This window comes from Crassostrea angulata, chromosome 4 (genome assembly GCF_025612915.1).
Source record: "Crassostrea angulata isolate pt1a10 chromosome 4, ASM2561291v2, whole genome shotgun sequence".
Lineage (NCBI taxonomy): Eukaryota > Metazoa > Mollusca > Bivalvia > Ostreida > Ostreidae > Magallana > Magallana angulata.
The window spans coordinates 22,609,302-22,635,200 of NC_069114.1; the positions used below are offsets into that span (position 1 = coordinate 22,609,302).

A 25,899-nucleotide genomic window follows, 5' to 3' on the forward strand; every position below is an offset into this window, starting at 1 on the left:
GCGAACAGGAGATAAATTCAAGAAAAGCCCTTACTCAACAAAACCACAAAATGGAAATTTGTTGGATAGACTAGTTGGTGGTTCTAACGAATCAGAAATCATTGTTTCTGGAGTAAAGACAAAAGCACTTATTGACTCTGGCTCAGTTGTTACTTGTATATCAGAAGAATTTTATAATTCATTACACCCAAAGCCAGAACTTTTCAGTATTACAGAATTTGGATTAAGTGTAAATAGTGCTAATGGGGGTGAATTACCCTACAGAGGATACATTGAATTAGACATATGTGTACCATGTCTACATAACGGTACACACTGTATTCCTGCTCTTGTGGTACCACAAACAAACTATTCAAAAAGTGTTCCTGTCATTATTGGTACTAATTTTATTCGTATTTGTAGGGATGTTTATGACGACTCGCAGTTCCCCGAGATAGATGTACCAGATGAATGGAAGCTTGCTTTTGACAGTATGTGTGATGAAACACCAGTTAAGGCAGCAAACAATCACACTGTTCAGATTGCTCCAAATGAGACCAAGGTGATTAGAGGTATTGTAAGAAATGTTCACAATATTGACTATGCTTTAACTGAACAGACAGATACTACTTTATTTGGAAGTATTGTAGTCTGTCCAAGAGTTGTTCCCCTTGGAAAGGGTAGAAATTCAGTTACAATCCCTGTTCGTGTGTGCAATTTGTCTGCTTCTGTTGTGCGAATCCCTCCTAGATCATTATTATGTTCTGTACATGGAGTTAAAATAGTAGATACATGGACTCCTGACTCATCAGAAGCAGGAAAGAAGCCCAAAGTGTCACTGAAGGATTTGGACATCACAATTGCAGAGGATCATCTTAATACCCCAGATCAAGTAAGTAAAACAAGGGAATTTCTTTCCCACTGGACGCACTTGTTTTCAGATGGCCCCACAGACATTGGGAAGACCAATCTGCTGAAGCATAGCATCAAACTGACCGACAAAACTCCATTCAAGGAACCTTACAGACGAATACCACCTGGAATGTTTGCCGAGGTACGTCAGCAGGTGCAAGAGATGTTAGATGTAGAGGCTATTCGTCCCTCACAGAGTCCATATTCTTCCAACATTGTCTTGGTAAGGAAGAAGGATGGTAGCCTTCGCTTCTGCATTGACTATAGAAAGCTCAATTCAAGGACCATCAAAGATGCTTACAATCTCCCTAGGATAGATGACACCATTGACCGACTTGTTGGATCGAAATATTTTTCAAAGTTAGATTTGACCAGCTCTTATTGGCAGGTAGAATTAGAGGAAGAAGACAAAGAAAAGACAGCCTTTTCAGTAAGTGGTATTGGACATTTTGAGTGTAACAGAATGGGATTTGGCCTCACCAATGCCCCAGCAACTTTTCAACGACTTATGGAACGCTGTATGGGTGAGTTAAACCTTAGAGACTGTTTAGTATTTTTGGATGACATCTTAATCTTTTCAAAGACATTTGACGAACATCTTGACAGACTGACAGCTGTATTTGAAAGACTTGAAAAACATTGTCTAAAACTTAAAGCTAAGAAATGTGAGTTCTTAAAGAAAAGTGTTACCTATCTTGGTCATGTGGTAAGTGATGTAGGAGTAGCTACTGATCCTGAGAAGACCAAGGCCATCACAACTTGGCCAGTACCCTACAACATTAAGACTCTGAGGACCTTTCTGGGCTTTGCAGGATATTATCGAAGGTATGTACAAAACTACTCAAAGATAGTCAAACCTTTGAATGACCTTTTGAAAGGTCACTCTACACAGAAAGGGAAGCCTAAAGGCAAGCCACCAGACTGGAAATGGGGTCAGGAAGAAGAAGAAGCTTTTCAGCTTATTAAGGAGAGACTGTCTTCCCCACCAATTTTAGCTTACGTTGACTTTGATGTTCCATTTGTTCTCCATACAGATGCTTCTTCACAAGGACTTGGAGCTGTCCTTTACCAATTACAGAACGGCCAGAAGAGAGTCATCGCCTATGCCAGTCGAGGACTGAAGAACAGTGAGCGGAACTATCCAGCACACAAATTGGAATTCCTTTCCCGAAGTGGGCAGTGACAGAAAAATTTCATGAATACCTGTACGGAAATTCATTTGAAGTTGTTACCGACAACAACCCGCTCACATATGTTTTCACCTCAGCCAAACTTGACGCAACCGGACATAGATGGTTAGCTTCATTGAGCAACTACAACTTCTCTCTTTGCTACCGTAAAGGTGCGCACAATGCAAATGCTGATGGTTTATCTAGACGACCACAGGACATAGAGGAGGTCACTCCTGATGTTGTCAGTTCCATCTGTAGTGCCTGCACCATAGACAGAAGCAATTGTCCTTATCTGGAAAACATATTTCTTCCAACATTTACACCAACTTGTAATTCGGTAAGTGCACTTGTTCATAGCAATGCAGACAGAAATGCACATTCCCCTTCTTCTTTGGTCCAAAATAATGAAACAGTTCAGATAGAAGATACATGTTTACTATCTGATGTCAATTGGGCCAAAGAACAGCATAGAGACAAAACAATTAGAAGGGTTATTGATCTGTTACAGGGAGATTATCTACCCTCAAGCACAGAACTAAAATCTGAATCTGCAGATGTTTGTAAATATTTCAGGGAATCTGACAAGTTGTATTTACAGAACAGTGTTATTGTATAGAAAATCTGTGTTGAATAATCATAATGTCAAACAACTTGTTTTACCAGTACATTACAGGGATATTGTTTTCAAGCTCCTCCATACTAACTTGGGACATTTTGGCAGAGATAGAACTCTACATCTCATCAGAGAGAGGTTCTACTGGCCTGGTCTAGAACAAGATATAGGTGAAAGAATTAGAAATTGTGACAGATGTGTGAAGTTTAAAACTCCTGAAAAATTTTCATCAGAACTTGTCAACATCAAATCTTATCAAGCTTTAGATTTAGTATGCATTGATTTTTTGTCACTTGAAAAGAGCAAAGGTGGTTATGAAAATATTTTAGTAATAACAGATCACTTCACTAGGTATGCTCAGCTTTTCCTACTAGAAACCAAACTGCTAAAACTACTGCTAAAATACTTTTTGAAGAATTTATAGTACACTATGGCTTTCCTACTAGACTTCACAGTGACCAGGGCAGAAATTTCACCAGTCGTGTTATCAAAGAGCTCTGCAAGTTAGCTGGAGTGCAGCAGTCTCGCACTACTCCCTACCATCCGATGGGAAATAATATGGTCAAGCGGTTTAACCAGACACTTATCCGTATGATCATTACCTTAAACAACAAACAGAAAGAGGATTGGAAATCCCATGCAAGTAGTCTCGTCCATGCATACAATGCAACCAAACATGAGAGCACCGGCTATACCCCTTTCTATTTAATGTTTGGTAGACACCTGCGGTTGTCGATTGATGCGTATTTATGTCTCGATAACGACAATACTGAAAAATCCAACAGTTATGACAATTATGCAAAGAAGCTTGAAAAACGATTAGAATTTGCATATAAGATTGCTTCTCGTGAAGCTGACAATAGTGCTGTTCGGCATAAGCACCGTTTTGACAGAAAAGTTCGCGAGACTTCTGTGCGTGTTGGAGACCGAGTATTAATACGCAACGTAGGTCTAAAAGGTAAGCAAAAACTGGCTGATAAGTGGGCCAGAGACCCGTACATAGTTGTCAGTCAGCCCAATTCAGAAATTCCAGTGTTTAGAGTTAAGAAAGAATATGGTCAGGGGAAAACAAAAGTTCTCCACAGGAATATGTTATTACCCATTTCATACATCCCCAATTTCTCAGATGTAGAGCAGTCTCAGTCCAACAAAAGTGTTAAGCCCAACCCAGGTATAGAGCAGGTACATGAATCTGATGAGACCCCTAGTCCAAACCAAATGGTGTTATATGATTCTGATTCATCTTCAGATTCTGAGTCTTCTGACAGTGATCATGCATATGTGATTCCACAGAGAAGGGTAGGTCATGACACTGTTCAAAACTCAGCTCCCAGTGTTATACATGGTACAGCCAATAATTTTGAGAAAAGTACTTTTTACAGCCCTGCTAATACTTGTACTCCATCATCCTTGAATAGGAATGTATCATTTGATAGTACTTATGTTCGACCACGGAGACAGATAAATCCCCAGACAGGTATGGAGACTGGGTCTCTCATCAAGTAACATCAGAGGTGTACTATGTTTGAATTTTGCAGGGGAGAATGTCATAGAAGTGTTTTAATAAGGTCTTGTTTAATTTTCGTGTTTGTATTGTGTTTAAAATGTCAGGAGCCATTTTCCCAAGCAGGGGAGAATGTCGCAGTTGTCATATAAAAGTTTCATATTTTGCATATTTATATTTGGCGCACATTGCCAATGGAGCGTGTATGAGAGATGAATGAGTGAACGTATGAATGAGTTTTGGGTTAGTCACGTGAGGGTTTTATTTACAGGTGTATGTTGACCACGTGTTTATTCTTTACTACTATATTACAGCTGACCAATAGAAATTTACGACTGAATTCATTAATATGCATGACTTTACTAACTCACTATAAATAGCAAAAATCCCGCCAATTCTCCAACCCCCACGACTTTTACCTTCATGGTAGACACAGTGAAGTGTATCTTTACCTTACCTGTACAAGATATTTTATATATTTTGTTAACTCATAGTTCTGGATACCTGGTAAGCTTCCGTTTACTTTGTAATTGAAATATATTAATTGTAAATTACTTTTAATTCATTTTATTCAAATATGCTAAATTACCGTGCGATGTTGCGTATGAATTGTGAGTGTGAGTGTGTTTGTACTTATAGGTTTTATTTGATAATATACAATCCTCGAAATAAAGAACCAGTGAATACATGTAGCTGAAATCAGTACCAGCGTTATTTATTCATACAAGACCCTGCGACATAACTTATGCTGACCACTGACAGAATTGATACCCCCCTATACATCTTAACTTTGTTTACTTCAGTATCACACAAGAAATCATATTGACGCAAGCGTCAAATGGGCCGCAAAAAATATAATTGTATAAATCATTGGTTGTTTACATAAAAACACACCACAAAGAAGAAAATAAGAGTTGGTTGTACTAATTTGTATGGTAAATTTTAATATACTTTCAGCAACTTGTTTTGAAGTTTAACATTTTACTATTATCAGAAAGAATCGATTTTGTTACTGTAAGCATTTTTAACGGAAATTGTATGATCATTGCCATAGTATGAAGTAAAGGAGAACACATTGATTTTTACATTACTCTAATAAAAAGTTCAACTCGTCTTATCATTTTTCTCTTGGAGATTATGTATTTCAAACCATCTTTTTTTTTTTTTTTTGTTGCATTGTATTGAATGAAAACTTAATGCATTATATAGTCATTTTATTTGACACGGCACATAGAAATTCAAATGTATCATTTATATAAAATTTAATGACATTCAGGTCTTTCGTATTTCAGGTCTTTAGTATGTCCCGCATACAGATCCTGATGCATTGTTTTGAAAAGAATGAAGAACTCCGAAATTTTCCGAATAGATTATAGTCTCGATAAAAACGCGCCAAATACGACAATCTACTAAGTATGGCCTACTTTTCATTTACGAGTAAAACAAAAAATATGTGATATTTTCTAAAAGGCATAAAACATATTTCTACATGCAAATTTACGTTTAATTCATAAAAATAAGCATAGTATTAATTCTATTAAAAAAGAACTATCCCGCAGAAACGCAGTAACAATATTTAAATGTGTATCAAATAACGGACCGCCTTCCGGCGGCCCGTAATAAATATTATCATTTAACTCTTAGAAAATCATTGTTTTAGCATATTATTAGAGAAAATGTATACTTAAAGGGTACCTGCAGCCCAGCCGATATGAGACTTATGTCAAAAAGGTTATTTACCAAAATTTAATGCCCAAAAACCTGCATTGAAATCAATGCAAAAATAACGGAGTTACGCCGCTTCAAAGTGACTATTTTTACCTGCTTTGGGAAATCTAATCAAAAGAAAAAAGAATTAGGCAATAACAGGGCTTCAGCAGAAGTGACGTCACAAGGTCAACAGGAGGGAAATTTCGTTACAAAGCTTTACAAATTAAATTCGATTTTCCAGCCAAAATGATTGATATAGGTCTGATGTTTTGACGTATCTTGTTAGTTTAAGTATTGTAGATTTAGAAATTTGTATCCGTAATTATTTTATTACAGTCAGATTTGTTTTTTACCGATGAATCTGATATCTTAAAACGCTTGCATGGGCAGATTTATATTCATTTTTAATTTTTTGATTACATAATATCCTTTCACAGACGAGTGATCCGAGACAATGACACAGGTAAACTAACGAAGCCACTTTCACACTAAGTACTGAGTTTTGGACCGAAAACTTAATCCCAGAATATTTTAAAAGATTTTCTCTATATATTCCTATGTAAAAATTCAAACCGCCATCATATGATGTATATAATCAGTATGATTCTGTAACTCTACGTAACATATGTACTTATCATGAGACCAACTTTTCTTGTTGTTTTGCTGGAGATTAATTTTTATAAAAATTACTGAAGTACTGATGGGAGTTGATTTTATCGATTATCATTTATTTCAAAATCAATTTATCTTTCATGGCAATTAGTTTCTAGTTTGTATTTGAATTACGCACTTTCTTATAATATGAATTTTTAGACTTTTCCGACAAGAATTTCGAGAAACCCCATATGAATCATGTTGTGTAATATTTAAAGAAAGATTTCAACTTCTAGTATGTATTAGTTATCGAAACAATTCTAAAAATTGTATGGATCCAAGCACTATTGATATCGAACTCTAGTCTCGTTTAACTAGATGCTCGGCTGTCTCCGTTAATATCTGACAAGCAAGAGAGCCACCTCTCTGCTTGTCGCAAATTTACGGAGACAGCTGAGCGTCTGGTTAAACAAGACTATATTAACTCTGGAGTAGGAATACATGAGACTACAAAAATATCTAAATTGTTCTTAGTATATAAAATTTGACTATTTTCAAAGTGTTCATAGATAAATTTCCTTGAAAAACAATGCTTCAGCATACATTACATCGAATTTTTTTCTATTATTTTCAAGAACTTAGTCTTGTCAGCGGTGATAATTTGTGCTTAGGTCCAACCACTGTTTCACTTTTGGTTTGCCAGAGTAACTGCATAGGAGAGTTGATTAAAATCAACTCCCAAAAATTGAAATTTAATATGGATTTTATGCAGTCAACTAAAATTATAGAAATATTAAAATAAAGTGGTTTTTTTTTCTACTTTCAGAAATCATTCTAATTTGGTTATTGACCATTCATTTAGAAATTGGTATTAATTATACTTACTTTTTAAAAACAAATATAAAGACAACAAGAGATGTTTGTGAAACATTTATGCCCCCTCCCTTGGAAACATCCACAAAGAAAATGAACGTAAACTGCAAATAACTGGCATTTTTCTAAGTTCAAGGGCCATAACTCTGTCGAAAATTGCTCTATCATACCCAATATCAAACTTGATCTAGATATTATCATGATAAACCTGTATACCAAATTTAATTTCAATATGTTTATCCTCTGCTAAGAAAATGAGCGGAAACTGCAAATAACTGAAACTTTTCTACGTCCAAGGGCCATAACTCTGTCCAAAATTACTCGATCATACCTAATATCAATCTTGACCTAGATATTATCATGATAAACCTGTATACCAAATTTCATTTCAATATGTTCATCCTTTGCGAAGAAAATGAGCGGAAACTGCAAAATACTAGAATTTTTCTAAGTCCACGGGCCATAACTCTGTCGAAAATTGTTCGATCATACCCAATATTGAACTTGAACTAGATATTATCATGAAAAACCTATATGCCAAATTTCATTTCAATATGTTCATCCTCTGCGAAGAAAATGAACGGAATCTGTTGGTGGACCAACCGACCGACCGACAGACAGCAGCAAAGCAATATGCCCTCCCTTCTTCGAAGGGGTGCATAAATATATTAGTCAACTACTTTCAAATAAAACAAAATTATGTATTTTGTCACATAATTAATTAAATTACAATTCATTACAAATTGATTCACCTAATTTTTAAAAAGTTATGAATGTTAGTTAAAAATCTAAGTTTAGAAATATGGAGAAAAACGAGCTCTATTAATACTATCATCGTATAAAGGCTGCCTTTACATTCCACATTCCTACTGATAATATGGTTTTCTTATACAATTATATTTATTAAAATTAACTTCCTAAACAATGTCAAGTGTTAAACACAATCTACTGAGATATATTTTCAAAGCAGAATTTATTTTTTTCAATTGTACATGGGTGCCTAGAGAAAATTTGGACGATGGCTAGCATTTCCGCATAAATCACTTTATTAGAACAATAGCATATTACAACTGAGACCAATTCTGACTGATTATTTATTTCCTGTGTATAGTGATTAGCAGCGTTTATGATCTCAGGTAGACTGCAAGCCACGGAGACTTTCAAAACCCTAGAAATTAAGCCCTAAGGCCTAGTCACCTGAGATTTATCTGGTAAAAATGTTTGGCCTTTAAGAAGATTTTTAAACTTATTTCCTACTTGGGTTAAACTTTGAACCCTGCCTGGAGCCCCAGTTTTGGTCCAGGGGTTATGATTTTTTTCAATGGAGTAACATAATTTCCAACCATTGTGTAAATATTGGCATTTCTGGTGCAGTGGTTCTGGGGAAAAAGACTTTTAAAAATTTTTCCTATGTATTTCTTTGTTAAGTTAGAACCTTGCCAGAGCCCGTGTTTTAGTTGGGGGGGGGGGGGGGGGGTCACAACTTAGAATATTCACTATATGTACAAGCCTTTGTGTAAATATTGGCATATCTGGTGCAGTGGATCTTAAGAAGATTTTTAAAACATTTTATCTATGTATTTCTATGTTAAACTTTGAATCCCGCCTTGGGCCCCAGTTTTGGTCTGAGGCCAGGGTCACGATTTTTACAGTTTATAATCTTCACTACATTAACAAGCTTTTGTCTACAGTAAAACTCGTTTAGTACAAACAAGGATATAGCGAATTCTCAGATATAGCGAAGTTTTTTTGAGTCCCCAGTCAAATTCTTAACAAATCTTTGCAAAATTTTACGGTTATAATGAATTTTGATATAACGAATTAACAGATATAACGAAGTTCAACTAATTTTGAGTCTCGTAGAGGTAAATAATTTAACAATTTTATAACGAATTTCTTAAAGGTAAAAAAGTTTGCACTACCATTTAGCATAATAGTTTGATGAATTTATTTTTACATAAATTTTTTAACTCACAATCCAATTATAAGAGGTATCAAAGTAATGTGATTATTAATTTAAGCCTCAATCAGCAAATGTTATAGTTTGGTGAAAAAAAACATGTATATAGTGAATTCGCTATAGTTATCATTACAAATTCGTTATACAGATATAACGAAATATGGATATAACGAAGTAAATCCATTGGTCTCCAGAAACTTCGCTATAACCATGTTTTACTGTAAACTAAACATCATATACAAATGTTACACAGGATGGAGCTCTGTCATTCAATCAACTAAATGTTAACTGAATGGAACTGAAAAGTTGAATAAATGGCACATTTTCATTCTGTGTTAAGAACTATCTACACTTGGTGCAACCTCGGAACGTAATGTAAAGTGAGGCACCTGATGAAGAAGGGACATGCATATGATCAGCGGATCTATATCCAGATGCAAAAAATAATCTTAAAACAAAATGATATTTTTATTACACTTGTAAATCCATGTTTTTTCCTTTCACAATATATTTCTCTATTTCTTTCAATTTATTAAGAATTCAACTCTCCAATGTTGCCACATCCTACTTCTGGGATATTTTAATACCTCGAAATATTGAACCCAGCTTCAAAATACCGTATAACGGGTATTTTTTATGTGCTGCTAATTTTTAAGAGTTTTATAAATCAGTAAAAATTAAACGTGTAAATTTTCACAGAAGTAAAAAAAAACAGCGCACGTTAGTTTTCTACATCATACGTATGAGAGTAATGTTCATGACCTTCAGCTCAGTCCCTGACGGCTGTACATGCATGTAGGTATATTTGAGCGTTTTTGGTCACGTGGTGATAACAGTTCAGATCTTGAGTATTTTTTAAAACTACGTATAAAACCACGTTAGTAGCTAGATTTCAATCACTCAGACAATAACTATGACGGGGATACGAAGCTAACAGAAACATGATTTTCTGATTTGTATGTGTGTTAACGGTAACAAAGTCACGATGAAATCCCCCCTTTTTACCACAGATGATTTAAAATTTTACGGACATGTCCAATTTGTAAAAAAAATAACGCGTAAAAATCTAAATCGCCCTATTTTAAGTAAAAATCACAGCAGTTAAAATTACCCGTTATACGGAATATGCATTATTACGACCCCCCCCTCCCCCCACCCCCCTAAAATATTTCTGGACCCCTGGTTTATTAGTATATTTTAATTAAACCCTCCTCTGATTTTCATTTGCTATTGGATAGGAGGTTCAAAATATTATGCCCGCGGTTTATTGAATCCCACCTATTTACAATTCCAATTGGTGAGGGGGTTCAAAATATTATGGCCGCCCAATACTCAAACCCCTCCTATTTCCAATCCTATTTGAGAGGTCAGGTTCAAAATATCATGGCCTGATATATTGAACTCAAATTCCCTTTGGAGAGAAGGTTCAAAACATTCATGCAGCACTATATTAAATCCCCTTCCTATTTCAAATTTCTTTTAGAGAATGGGTTCAAAATATTATGGCCACGATAAACTGAACCCCTCTGATTTTCATTGCTATCAGAGAGAGGGTTCAAATTATTATGGCCACGATAAACTTTAACTCCCCTCCTTGTTTATAAAACTGGAGATGCATTTACTCAACTATTGATTAGGACATCTCGGGAATAATTTTCCAAATGGGTTTTACATTTTACATGGATGCAAAGATTTACGATTGAAGGGCAAAGTTTTTTTCCATCTTTAATATCCCCCAAATTTTTTTGAAAAAGTAAACTTTGTAGTTGTTTATTGTCAATTATAGGGAGTTCAATAAAATAATACATCAAAAATGATTTTCAATGCAGATTCTACTTTCAATTTCATAGAAGGTTGATTTCCGGCTTATAGGGAGGAATCAAGTGAGTAAAAAATAAAAATACCTCACCTCAGACATTCATAAGGTCCCATGTCATCTTTCCCATAAATCTTATCGCTGGACTGGAATGCTAACTCCTCCATTTTCTTTGGCATCAAACCTTCAGAATCTGTGTTTACAAGATTTAAATTTAAATTTTACTACATTGCTAAGGTATGTTTTCTGACTATATATATACAAACATACAGCCATTTCAAAATTATACTGGTTTTATTGTAATCTTCAGGAGTTTTGAGTAATCACCATGAATACATATCATAGGTACATACATTTCAAATAATCATTGTGATGTCATATAACATCAAGTAAATGTTACTCTTTTCAGAGTTCATTATGTAATTGACAATTTGAAATAAACTCCATAGGTCGTGAGTTCAAGCCCCGCTGGGGCGGAGGTAGCACTCCAATATAATGAATTTCCCTGTGCTTTGTATCAAATCAAATCCAAGCAAAGCTAAATTTTTTATCTATAGCGATTTACAATATGCAGATGTTATCCTTGTGACTATTTATGGAAACAACTTTCAACGTTTAAGGTGCTTAAATTTATCAACAGTACAGGGTGTAATCATGCTTTATAAACATATTCACTTCATTAAACAGAAACACATAAAAGTGGCTATTGCCACACAAATCAAAATGTCTGTTACACAGTATATTTAACAAGGGCACCGCAAAGCGGAGCATCCCCTCGCGAAATGAAAATATTGTGCGGGGAAATGCATTATTCAGAAATGAACATGTCATTGAAGAGACCATATTTTTAACTTGTTAAAAACCATTTAAATTAAAATATTTTGTTTATTCCTATCCCCATGCACGCTCTGTGTTTATCCATGGGGGATGGGTGCATTTATGTGGTTGTACAATTGCTCCCATTACTAGGGAAAACACACCACAAACGTGTTAAACATTAGTAATATATAGTTTAATAAATTCTCTTTATCCAGTGACATACATTACACATGTAGAAAATTAGTGTAGGCAAATTTAAGTTTCATATTGAAAAGGAAACGTAGCTAAGATCTGGGCTGCGTTCAAGATCGTGGCTGCTACATAGGGCTACGTAGTTGAACGGAAAGCTAGCCTAGCCGCTATGTAGATATTCTTAGCCTAAATATTTTATGCTAACAACAAATTCAAGATGGCCACCTTAGTTACCACTTTGTAACTAACACGAATTCTAATTATATAGTGATATTTTAATATTCCTCCTTTAAGTTATAATGTATCGTAACATGTATATTTCCGTTTGGCATTAACAAATTATGTCAATGTAATAAGTCTTTAGTTAAATATTTCCAACTTCAAATCAGACACCCAGCAGTTAACCTAGCCGTTCGTTCAATAAAACTAGATATCTACAACCTAGTGGCTAGGCTAGCAGCTACAATCTTGAACGCAGCCCTGGCGATTTATTGTCTGCTATATGAGAAAATTTGAGTTAACATGTCGTAATTTTAAACCCAATATTTTAAAAAGGGTATCTTCAGTGATTAACATGAAATGAATTCCCGGGTAATCATGTTGACGATATTTGTCAAAGTCTCTTCTGAATAATGAACCTGTTCTTCTCTAAGTAATTTGTTAAATATAGCCGGAAATTCGGCTCAGATGGCTGCTTGTTTCGATTAAATTAGGGTGAACTTAATCTCCTGCTTGCTTCAGTTTTTCACTTTGGACATCCTTTCAACTCCCCATTTCTCAAAAATGTTTACTTCTTACCTTTACAGGGCTTACATCCAACAAAATATCAAGTTGTTGATTTGAAATGTTTACTTTCACGAACCGGAAGTCGTACATAAAATTTCTAAGTGTTGTAATTTTAACGATATCTTAAAAAACATGTAACGGAATTCCTTGAAAATAGATATGGTTTGTCCTTTAAATATGCTTATGAAGTGTACGAAGTTTGATACACATGCATGCGAGGTTTTTTTTAAATTTCGCTAAAAAGGATGAAATAGACACACACACACACATACATACACACACACACGCACAGCAGCGATGCTATATCCCCCTCGCAACAAATTGTGCGATGGGATAATAACAAACATTCAAACACACATTAAGCTATTAACTCTAAATGTCATTTCAACACTGTTCACTTAAGATTTATACCCAGAACAATTGATATTTAAGTGACTTATACTAGTTGTATGTATAATTGTTAATCCTTAGTAATTATCGATAATTCATACTGAATTATATCATTTTGCTCTTTATTCATTGAAAAAAAAGGATATCATTAAGTAAGAAGGAGAGATTATTTTTAATTACGGTAAGATATTCAGTATACACAAATTGTTTCAGTTATAATACATGTATATGCCATACCGGCCAGAATTCATATCAGTAATCACACAAACTGAGTGAACTATTAGCTAATTTTAGACATTCACTCATTACCACTCTTTGGATTCAACCAAGACAAGATGCTGTCTACAAAAAGAAAGATAACTCATGCATAAAATAATTCATACAGACAATCACAAATGATCTGAAGTGTGATACAGTCAAATTTGCATTAATTTTAGCAGCCACTCATGGCGCTTAATTACCTCTTGAATGCGGCCATTTTATTTCCTTAATTAACATTGTCAACATTTCTATCGGTAATTGAAATATTAACTTTCATAATTTAGTTTGTACAAGCAAAACAATAAGTGTAGTTTATTATGAAATGGTGCAATGATTTATCTAAATATGAGTTTAATTCAAATTTCATTATCCCTGACTACAATCTACATGTGACCCTACAGCAGATTTTATTAACAAAGAGAATAACAAAGCAAATCATCCTTTTTTTTTTGGTCTTCTTTGCAACAAGAAGCATTGAAAGTCATAAAAGTCACAAACTTGCAAAAGATTTTTACAGAAAAATATAATATCAATACTAAGGGTCCTCCACATATTTGGGAAAAGTTTCACAAACAAGCACAAACTTGTTATCAGTAGCATCTGTTCCATTTTAAAATAAATTAAAAAAAATTTGCAATTTTCAGAGAAAAGAATAATCATAAAAATATTTGCAGTATTTAAGAAGCAAAAGTTCCTGTTTTATCAATAGATCTCTAAGGACCCAACAGTTCAGTAACAGACTGTCATAATGAAAGAAAAAATTAGCAAGCTCACATACCCCACACTCCCCCATTGCTTCAGAAAATGCTACACATAATGAATGGCAGGGTTACATGCATTAAATATACTAAAGAGCTAGAGCCACGAAGCATAAAAAATTGCCCTATCATAAAAAATCACCATATTTTAGTAAAATATAGGGTAGAATCTCTAAGCTTTTCAGAACTTTTTTTCTTTTTTTGTTTTCTATCATACTTATTTACAGAGTTTACAATATGGCACTGTTTTGATGAAAAATGTAAAAGAGATGTCATTTTTGCTAAGTAACGTTATGAATTGATAAAACTACCAAGGACTTGAATCTAATAAAACAAGAGATGTTTGTAAACCACTTATAATGCTCCCCTCCTTGGAAACATCTGCGAAGAAAATGAGCGGAAACTACAAATAATTGAAATTTTTTTAAGTCTGAGGCACATAACTCTGTCAAAAATGCTTGATTGTATCAAAAATTAAACTTGACCTAGATATTAATATGATCAACCTGTAAAAAAAAATTTCATTTCAATATGTGCATCCTCTTCAAAGAAAATGAACGGAAACTGTAAATAATTGGAAATTTTCTACGTTCAAGGAGCACAACTCGGTCGAAAATTGCTCGATTGTACCCAAATTTGAAATTTACCTAGATATTATTATAAACCTGTATACCATATCATATTTTAAGAAAATAAATGGAAACTGTTTGTAGACCGACCGACAGACCAACCAACGACAGGACCAGTGCTGAAGGTCAATATAACGGTGGTACAATTTTTCCATAGGATTCAATGTTTGACCCCCCCCCCCCCCACCCCCAACATGATTGAGCAACCCCAAATTAAAAATTTTAAAACAGGATGCACAACTAGATATGCAGGCCTAACATATCATTAAGTTTTGTGTAATTCTGTTCAGCCATCTCTGAGAAATGCGATGGACAAGTTCAGAGGCAAGAGAGAGGAAAAAGAAGAAACTGTACAAAAACAATAAGACTTAAATATTCCCTGTAAATCAAAGGTACGTTTTCTCCAGGTTACGATATCTCCAGGTTACGATATCTCCAGGGTACAATTTCTCGAGGGTTAGATTTCTCTACATGTGTATCTCTTTGTAAGCCATCTAGTGTTTATTCAGTGCATGACTATTCGTTTTGCATCGGTAATCATTTGATTTGCATTTGTGTATGTTAATTTTGCAAAAGAGGCTGTTGGTTTTGTTTTCAGTAAACATCGTTGACGCAAAACCTTTCTCTAAGCTAAATTGGTTGAGGGGAGATTCTCTCCCATAGCAGCTTTGAAAGGTTTGTCAGATATTAGTATAAATTTCCAAATTATTAATTAAAGTCACAATACAGTTATATCATTCTTCTTTTAAATATATAAAAAGTAAGAAAATTTGTCAATTGATTTATAACTCAAACTTTAAGGTAAAAACAACATAGTTATGTTTTCTGGGACAGAATTACAGTTCAAGTTTTCCACATTGCTCTTTATTCTTTATTGTGACCATTTGACTTCAGAGTCCTAAATATATACATGTATGAATAGATCAGTGATAGAAAACATTTAAAGTCAGAGGTCTATATGATTGCAATGGATTGTTGTTGACTGCACTGATACAAAACATATAACAAGAGGCCCAGGGGCCACATCGCTCACCTGAGCAAAAATTGCCTTAACTCTGATCAAATTAGCATAACAGTATCAAAATATCTTGACAATTTTTTTAAAAAAATCTGTTGATTTTTTGGCTTATATATTTTTATGGAAAATATCAAGCTTACAGATCATTTGGCTCTTTTTAACCATTTTCGCTTAATGATAATTGATTTATTGCAAAAAAAAAATATATTTTTTCCTGATATATGGCTAATCTGATATGATTGTGACCGTGTAATAATGATTTCCCACCCTCTAACTCCTGTATATTCCTTTGTTTAATTAGTTGACACCCCTCTTGTGTACACAGTAACTCTTTACAGGGCATTAGTTTCACTTCAACACACACGGGTGGCTCACTTCTTCGTAAGATGAAAGCTACCAACATCGATAAAGTTGTTCCGGATGACCGCACACAGGATTGACCTTACCTGTGTACACATTTTACTGTCTGTTAATTTACCAATTCCCTGTGTTAATTTCATGCTAGGCTTGCACCATTAAGAATTATTTAAACATGTAATTTCTGAATCAAAAGTGACTGGCTTGGGAACATGTGACATCGAGGAAATACTGTTTACTTTCAATTTTACATCGGGGTAGAAAACTTAATGAATAAAATTCAAAAAAATTTGTTATCATGCATAATTAATTATTTAAGAGCATTCTATATACCAGAAAAAGAATTAAGATAAATTGTCCAGGTGAAAAGAGGGAATGTGCAGACAAATAGCCATTTCCTCATTACTTCCTGTCAAAATGGCAGCCACACTGAAACCATCGTATTTGAACAGTGATGAAGGGAAACATTTTCTTTTGAGCATTTACAAACAAAATTGCTAATGCAAGGTAAATTATTTCATTTCAAACTATCGACAAACAGATTATATCTTTTTGTTGATAAATTATGCATTGAAACAAGTTGTATTTTATTCTGTACCAAAATTAAAGAGCACAAAAACGCTAAATTGGTTAATATGATAATCGGTTAATCTGATAATTTTTCTATGACAAATTGACTATCAGATTAAGCGGAACCCTCTGTAATAATGAATAAGAATAATTCTATAACCTTTTCCGTTAATTGAAGCCATTGTTGTGCTCCCCCACCGCTAATGCTGGACACCTTGGTTATATCAGACACTCCCCTTAGGCTATAAGTGTACTATACACAACACAACAATTTGTGCACATATTTTATTATGTTCCGGGCCTTTAATTTATCACTTTGATCAGCATCATTTGAGAATTTAATTAGATCTGTTATCTCCTATTACCTGTTCACTGTTTTTCACCACACCGAGGTTTTGGTGACAAAACAATTATAAAACCCTTGTTAGAAGTAGTTAATTTTATTTACGGTAGAATATTTAATACTAGGTCTATTTAAAACATTGCTTAAGAAATAAAGATATTACCGTGATGTATTAGTTACAATAAATCTGTATCTAAAAATTATTGTGTTTTTCTTATTTCCAGTAGTGTATTTCCGAGATGAAATTGAGCCTGTATACAAAGTATAACTGCTTTGTTGATACTCAGCATTACCATTAGGTCAATTTTTCTTATGCGTATTATACATCCAAACTAGTTTTTTCACCACTTTCTGGCCCAAAGTAGGGGGTGCGTATTGCACACTACTACGTATTATATTCACCGCATTACGGTATTCTAATTTAAAATTATCTCCCCTTTAAAAAGGGTGTGGCCCTTCATTTGAACAAACTTGAATTCCCTTCTCCCAGGGATGCTTTGTGCCAAGTTTGGTTGAAATCTTCCCAGTGTTTCTGGAGAAGAAAATAAAAATGTGAAAAGTTTACAACAACGACAACGCCAACACCAATCCTAACGAAGACAGACAAAAGACAAATTTGATCAGAAAAATCTCACTTGAGCTTTCAGCATAGGTGAGCTAAAAACGTTTTCAGAAAACTGCTTTAAATTCAATCATGTTTTCAGAAAACTGCTTTAAATTCAATCAATTGATCAATCACTTCAAATATAGCCTCTACTATTCAAAAATGCAGCATAGCAAGTATTCACACATCATGCAAATGTTCAAATAAACAGCTTAAGCTTTAGGTTCCTGGTAGATGCCATTCATGATAAAATATTATACTAAAATTGGTAAACAAAGCCACATCTAGTGTGGGAATATATGTTGTTAACATTCTTTTTATAAAAAAAATTTGCTTATAAATGTCTAAAAAGCAATGAAGTTGCTAGATGCTTTAGTGCTATTTACAGAAACAGCAAGACAGTATCAAGAACTAGAACAAAATGTGTTACCATGGTAATCCTCCAGTTTTCCTCCTAACAAAAGTTTATATAGCATCAGTATATCAAATATGTTTAAAATCTTCAAGTTAGTATACTGTATTGGGGGGGGGGGGCAAAAGAAAAAAGAAAAAAAAGAATTGGTAAACAATGCAAAATCATAGATCAAGATAATATGCATGTTACCTAAGAGTTAATAAGTTATTTTAGTGAATAATGTGCTATATAGCCCCAAAATATAAATAAATTATATGAATTTTACACTTATCTTACACTTATAAAAAAAGAATTTGTAAACAATGCAAAATTATAGATCAAGATAATATGCATGTTACCTAAGAGTTAATAAGTTATTTTAGTAAATAATGTGCCATATAGCCTAAAATATAAATATATGAATTTTACACTTATTTTTGCATATACTTAATCTTTGAAATATGTACCTTATGGTATACCATTTCTTACAAAAATAAGATCCTATCCAAGATATGTAACTAAATTTTCAGCAAGATTTCAATGTTAACTTCAAATTCCCTATATTTAGCACACCCCCTCCCCCTGTTTTTAAGTATTAAAATATAAGAGAGTATATATCAGTTATATTTTCTTCCTCAACTTCTTTCCAGTTATTGTATTTTATTAAAAAGTTTCTGTATGTGAAAGAAGAAAATTCTAACTCAATTAACTCAATTCCAAAATTAATAACATTTACTAATCTAATTGGTCTTCTCAATTATAACTGATTATTGTTTACCTGATGTGAACTTGTGTGCCATTTTTTAACCTTACTCACTTGATCGATGAATTAACTCGACTGAAAAATGTTGTAACATGATATGCTAAAGAGCTATTCTATTCAATAGATTGACAAGCTTATCACTCTATTGTACTAGGGCCCACCCATTATTTCCATCTTTATTCAAAAACAACCAATGGCTACAAAGATGCTTTTCTGCTGCAATATTTTCTTAAGAACAAGGATAATGCATTTATCCTCATAATAATAATGTGTTAGAACTATGGATACTCTTTCAAAGACATTGTTTCTATTTACTCATGTTTGAAAAACTATCAAATTGAATTTAAAAATTGGTGTAGATTTCATACACTTCATCATATCATAAAAAGGGGCCCCAGAGAGTATATAATTATATTAACATATCATCCTTTTAATTTTTCGATACAAGTATTAAATGTTAAGTAAGACATTTCTTATTAATGATCAAATGAGGCTAATGGTATAAGCCAAGTTTACGTTGGAAAGAAGTATTACAGGTATATCAGATCTTACATATTCACCATTCCCGAGTTTAAAATTATGTTACTGCAATCTGATTGGCTGCTTTTTGGTGTAGATTCAGCTACAAGCAGTGCGCTAAAGAGTGAATTGTAATCCTGATTTATCTTCAGCCCGTTTCACATAGTTTCTATCATTCTACAGTACGTATAAACCATTTTCCTACAGTATGCATCGTGTTATGTTAGGAATTGGATCGTGTGAACAAGTTACAGTACTGAATATAACCAAAAAAAAAAAAATTCTCTTGGCACTGGGATTCTCGATCTTGGATGCTGAGGATCAAATTACTCATTAGTAATGGCTGACCGCTCCTGAAATCGGAGCCGTTTTGTGCTATCAATTCGCTGAGACGTGGATAATTTTAACAACTGGACTACACAAAAGCTAATCAAAGAATTATCAAAACTCGGAATTCGTGTTCCCGCAAACATAGGGAAACCAGTAATGAAAAAACTCTACTTGGAGAATAGAACATCCCTTAGTACGAACACTGATATTCGGATGATCAACAATAGGTCGAATAATAACGCCTTGACTGCCGATATCGTTCCTCCGAATGCAGATTCCATCATAGCGGAAAATAACAACCTGCTTAATGACGACTCCGAAAGACTTGGCTTCCTGTAATTACGTCAGGATCGAGATCCAGCTTGTCATCAAACATGGCTGCCGCAAACAACGACATGATGTGCAGCATGCTGAACACCATGCAAAGCATGCAGCAGACAGTGTTAGGTATGCAAAATACAGTCTTAAATCTGGTGGCAGAAAAGAAGAACAAAGCCAAAGATAATTCTTTAGATACAGCTATGGCGGTGATTCTACAGCAAGTCTCTGAGCAACACTCTTCTGGTCAAGGCCCTACAGTTAGGTCTTCAGATGGGTACAATTTACCACAATCCAAGTATGGCATCCCATCAGATTGTATTCCCCATTTAGACGTCGTAACCGACAAGCTTAGGAAAAAGCTTTGGGAAGGGAAAGATGTAAATCTGGCCCAAATATGAGTCTCAGCCAGAAAAATCCAACATTACAATAAACCTCATTAAAAACGAGGATCCACGACTTCTCAAACAACTCTCAATTGCTGAGTTCATAACTGCTTTTAGAAGATATAAAAGAGTAATGTGCCAAAGATTCCCAGAGAGACGCGTGGAGCTGGACTGATACAAAGCCAACATAGTTTACATACACAATTTTTATGGTAGCAAGTTTTATGATAAATTACCACTGCCAGTTCGCGGCAAGAGCAGCAATCGCCCTAAGAGATAAGAACATTAAAATTGACTGGTCAGTAAGATATCACGGCTTAATAATGATGGTAGTTGGCCATGCCACAGCAAACAAATGTTTGACCTGTTCATCTACCATGCACCTGTCACCATTCTGTCAGCATGTACAACAGAACATCATTCCTGTCATAGTGAAATGCATGCAAAGCAATCCATCACCAGAAACCAACCCATAAATGACAAGTATGGTCGCCCACGCACTATAGTCAACAACTAGAAAGTTTGCAACAATTACAATGAAAACAGATGAAAAAAGGCAAGTTGCCAGTTAGAGCACATATGTACAATGTGTAATGGAAATGACCACGGGGAATCCATGTGTAAGAAAGGCCAAAGAAATCCTGTTCAAAGTAAGAAGTGACTAGAGACACCAAAAATGACATATTCTTAAGTTTCAACGCCAGTAAATGTGGATACTGTGGTTTCATAAATATTCGTTGAATACCAATTTTCGTGGATTTCGTTGTTGAGTTGATCCATGAAATTAAATGTTCATTGAAATGCAATTTCTATTAACATTTTGTATTGAAAGGGTCATTGGCCACGAATTTACGTATCCTTGAAACTGTGATTTTCACTTTATCCACGAAAATTGATACCCTTGAATATTAATGAAACCATAGTAACCTAATGCTAGAACTCTGTAATCATCTGGACTAAAAGTTTGTTCACTATTTGTGTAAAGGATTCAGTTTGGCCTTTGATACTATGATTTCCAATACACAATAAGAAACTTTAGAATGCAAAAACTTCTTGTCAGCAAGAACACAACCCGAAATTGTAGATAAACTCATGGAAAGAGAACTTGAAAAAGGTTTTCGACGGGCCCATTCAAGGAACCTCCATTTACCTACTACAGAGTAAGTCCTATTGGCATTGCTACTGGAAGTATTTGAAAAACAATAGGCCCATGGGCCACATTGCTCACCTGAGGAACAATAGGTATGATAAAATCAGCTTAATGGAGTCATAATACAAACTATCTGGACAATGTACAATAATACATGTAGATCCTGTATAAATAAAATCCATTTCCCCCCTGGATATTCTTATGTTTATAATCATTAGTCCCTTTTCTAACAGGATGATTTTATAGTCATAACACATGTTGAGTATTGCAGTTCTCAAAAAGATCCTTAACAATTGTTTATAAATGGGAGCTAAAGCTACATCAAACTCTGAACCTTCTTGTAAGGCTGATGAATTGTCCTGGAGCCAAAGTCTAAAAAATTATAAAGAAGTATATGGCTGATTAGTTTCTGAGAAGAAGATTTTTAAAGATTTACTCTTTATATTCCTATGTAAAATTTTAACACCCCCCCCCCAATGTGGCCCCACCCTACCCTCAGGGATCATGATTTTCCTAACTTTGAATCTACACTACCTGAGGATACTTCCACACAAGTTTCAGCTTTTCTGGCTGATTAGTATTTAAGATGAAGATTTTAAAAGATTTACTCTATGTGCCTATGTAAAACTTCGACCCTCCATTATGCCCCACCTTACTCCCGGGGGTCATGATTTTCACATCTTAGAATCTACACCACCTGAAGATGCTTACACACAAGTTTCAGCTTTCCTGGCTGATCAGTTTCTGAGAAGAAGATTTTTAAAGATTTACTCTATATATTCCTTTGTAAAACTTTGACCCCCCATTGTGGCCCCATACTACCCCTGTGTCTCATAATTTTCACAACTTTGAATCTACACTACCTAAAGGTTGCTTCCACACAAGTTTCAGCTTTCCTGGCTTTCCTGGCTGATTAGTTTCTGAGAAGAAGATTTTTAAAGATTTACTCTATATATTCCTATGTAAACTTCAACCCTCCATTGTGCCCCACCTTAGTCCCTGGGGTCATGATTTTCACATCTTAGAATCTACACCACCTGAAGATGCTTACACACAAGTTTCAGCTTTCCTGGCTGATCAGTTTCTGAGAAGAAGATTTGTAAAGATTTACTCTATATATATTCCTATGTAAAACTTTGACCTCCCATTGTGGCCCCATACTACCCCTGTGTCTCATAATTTTCACAACTTTGAATCTACACTACCCGAGATAGCTTCCACACAAGTTTCAGCTTTCCTGGCTTTCCTGGCTGATTAGTTTCTGAGAAGAAGATTTTAAGTAAGATTTACTCTATATATTCCTATGTAAAACTTCAACTTCATTGTGGCCCCACCCTACCCGATTTTCACAACTTTGAATCTGCACTACCTGAGGATGCTGCCACACAAGTTTCAGCTTTCCTGGCTTTATGGTTCTTGAGAAGAAGATTTTTGAAAATTTCTCAAAATTTTAAATTAATTTCTAATTATCTCCCCTTGAAAAAGGGTGTGGTCCTTAATTTTCACAACATTGAATCCCCTTTGCCTAAGGGTGATTTTTGCTAAGTTTGGTTGAAATTGGCCCAGTAGTACGTTCTTGAGAAGATGTTGAAAATGTGAAAAGTTTACGGACAGACAGACGGACAGACAAAATGTGATCAGAAAAGCTCACTTGAGCTTTCAGCTGGCTGAACGTTGATCGTTGACTTATCCTCACCACATGACAATTAACAATTAATTAACTCTATGATCAACAAAGAAGAGTGCTCCCTATCATATGTTAAGATCGATGATGCCATAAAAATTATACAAAGCTTGGGGAAAGGAACAACCATGTGCAAAACTGATATTTCAGATGCTTACAAAATAGTTCCAATAATACCATCTCAGCAGCATTGTTTTGTATCAAATGGAAGTTGAACTACCGGTACTATTACTACAACAAATTATCATTTGGATGCCGTTCTAGTCCTAAAATCCTTGATCATCTATCCCAAGCAGTGTGTTGGATTACCACAAATAATTACGGTGTAAAACATATTCTCCATTTGTTAGATGATTTCATTACTTTTGAACGTCAAGAGGAAGACGGAGAAACAAATATGAAATTGTTGTTTCATATCTTCATTCACTCAACATACCCATGGTGCTGCATAAAACGGAAGGACCAACAACATGTTTAGAATACCTAGGCATAATTCTAGATTCTGAGGCTATGGAAGCCAGAATACCAGATGATAAATTGTCCAGGATAAAGGAGTTTTAACCTTGTTCCATTCACGACGAAGTTGTACAAAAAGGGAACTCCTGCAGCTACGAGGACATCTAAATTTTGCAAGTAGAGTTATATTACCAGAAAGATCCTTTGTGTCCCATCTCATCCGACGGTCAGCAACAGTGAAAGAACTGCATCATCACATAAAGCTTAACAAGTGAAAAGCTGTCAATGTGACAGCAAACAGGGTTTTCATTTATGTGAACTGTATCCATAATCCATGTCAACCCGTATCCAGTGAAATGGAGTACCCTACATGCAATATTTTGCCAAAAAATAACTAAGTTCAAAAGCTAGTATTTTTTTCCATAAATTATCGGAAATCAAAATCCTAGCAATATACACACCTCTGATATATGTACAAATGATCTGCAAAAGAACAATTTCCTATTTTGAGAACTGTAGGAGGAGTTATCCGTACAATGATGGTACCCTTTTGGCAGCCGCCCGCCCACCCACCCGCCATTTTCACCATTTTAATAACTGAATTTTTCCATTGGAAAACCCGGTTAATAAAGAATGCAGGGAAGACAATAAGGATGTGGCTAACTTTCTTGAACAGCTGGAATGGCATTAATTTGTTCTATAATGTTTCACAGGTCACATCAGAAGAATTAAATCTATATACAGATGCTTCAGCTACCTTAGGATATGGAGGATACTACAGAGGACTTCGGTTTTCTTCATCCTGGCCAAAGCTATGATGAAATACAAGGAATGTGTGTCCATAGCTTTTTAGGTGGCAGGGGACAGTTTTTTTTATACAATTCATTGTAGCCAAGGGATGCATGTCTTCAGAACTCTGTAACTAGAATTTCCTCAGTTCCCATTCAGCACAAATACCTTTAATTCACTCTTTATAAGGCCAACTACCAATTTCTGAAGAAAATTACTAATCAAAACCTGTAAAATTCTCTACATACTGGTTTTTATGAGATTTTGACCCTTTCATATTTTGCTAATTTTTCATGATTTTTCAGCTTTTTAGACCTCCCCCAGCTAATTCCCTGCAGAGGGTTGACCTTCCGTACCGCGTGCATGTTGCACTATCACATGTCACAAACTTACCGGTGTATAGTTTTCAATGTCCCATCCACCTACTTTTCGTGTTATTTTACCTCCCGTCTGTAACTTGCAATTTCACTGTGTAAAGTCAGCACAACAGTCATAGCCGCAGGTTTCGCATTTTACTTCTGATTCTCATGTACCTAACATAAGGGGCCTACATATTGCATATCAATTTCAACAAGAGACATCCCTCTAACTAATGATAATCATTAAAAATCATTTCATGAATTTTAGTAACACTCATAAGCCTTCAAGTACAGCAACTCTCAATTTTACAAAAATATTGACAGGTACTTTATTTTCGAAACTGTCCCTTGCTACCTTAAGAGCTATATCCTATAGTAGTTGCTTCCATTCTTTGGGGAGAAATGTGGACGATGATCGAGACAATTAAAGGATAATATTCATGTGTTACAATATAGCAACAGTTGCTATCCTTACTAAGGGTTGATCAAAATCCCCACATATTATGCCTCTGATGAGACGCCTTAGACTAATAGCGACAAAAAATAACTTTATTTTTTCTTACGTACATGTACCTAATAGCCGATGCTTTATCACAATACATATTTCCAGATTCCGAACCTAGCTCCTCAAGCACAAGATCTGCTGTGCAAGGTTCCTCATCTGCAGGAAGTGTTGTGGACCTCAAAGACACAGTAAACAAGTTAAGGACAAATGCAGTGGCACCAAGCACAAGGTGCCCATATCAAATAGCCTTCCATATATATGTTGAATTTCTTTTGTTGTCAAATATCATTGCAACCTCACGTATTTCAGAGGATCTTGTGACTGAAGACCTCTTGATTTCATTTGTAGCATACTGTGTTAGCAAACTTCAGATAAGCTACTCAACT

General features: G+C 34.8%; 1 protein-coding gene across 2 annotated transcripts in view; it reads right to left on the reverse strand.

Annotated features, from left to right (window-relative positions):
* LOC128179745 (dynactin subunit 1-like) overlaps nt 1–25,899 on the reverse strand; it is a 263,574-nt gene that overhangs the window by 51,967 nt on the left and 185,708 nt on the right. Inside the window, exons 24-25 of one of the 2 annotated variants that reach the window (XM_052847304.1) lie at nt 18,291–18,314; nt 11,227–11,326 (exon numbers count right to left, since the gene is read on the reverse strand). In XM_052847304.1, coding sequence (XP_052703264.1) covers nt 11,227–11,326; nt 18,291–18,314 — 124 coding nt within the window. The remainder of the gene's footprint in view (nt 1–11,226; nt 11,327–18,290; nt 18,315–25,899) is intronic. The other variant, XM_052847306.1, reaches the window with a different exon arrangement.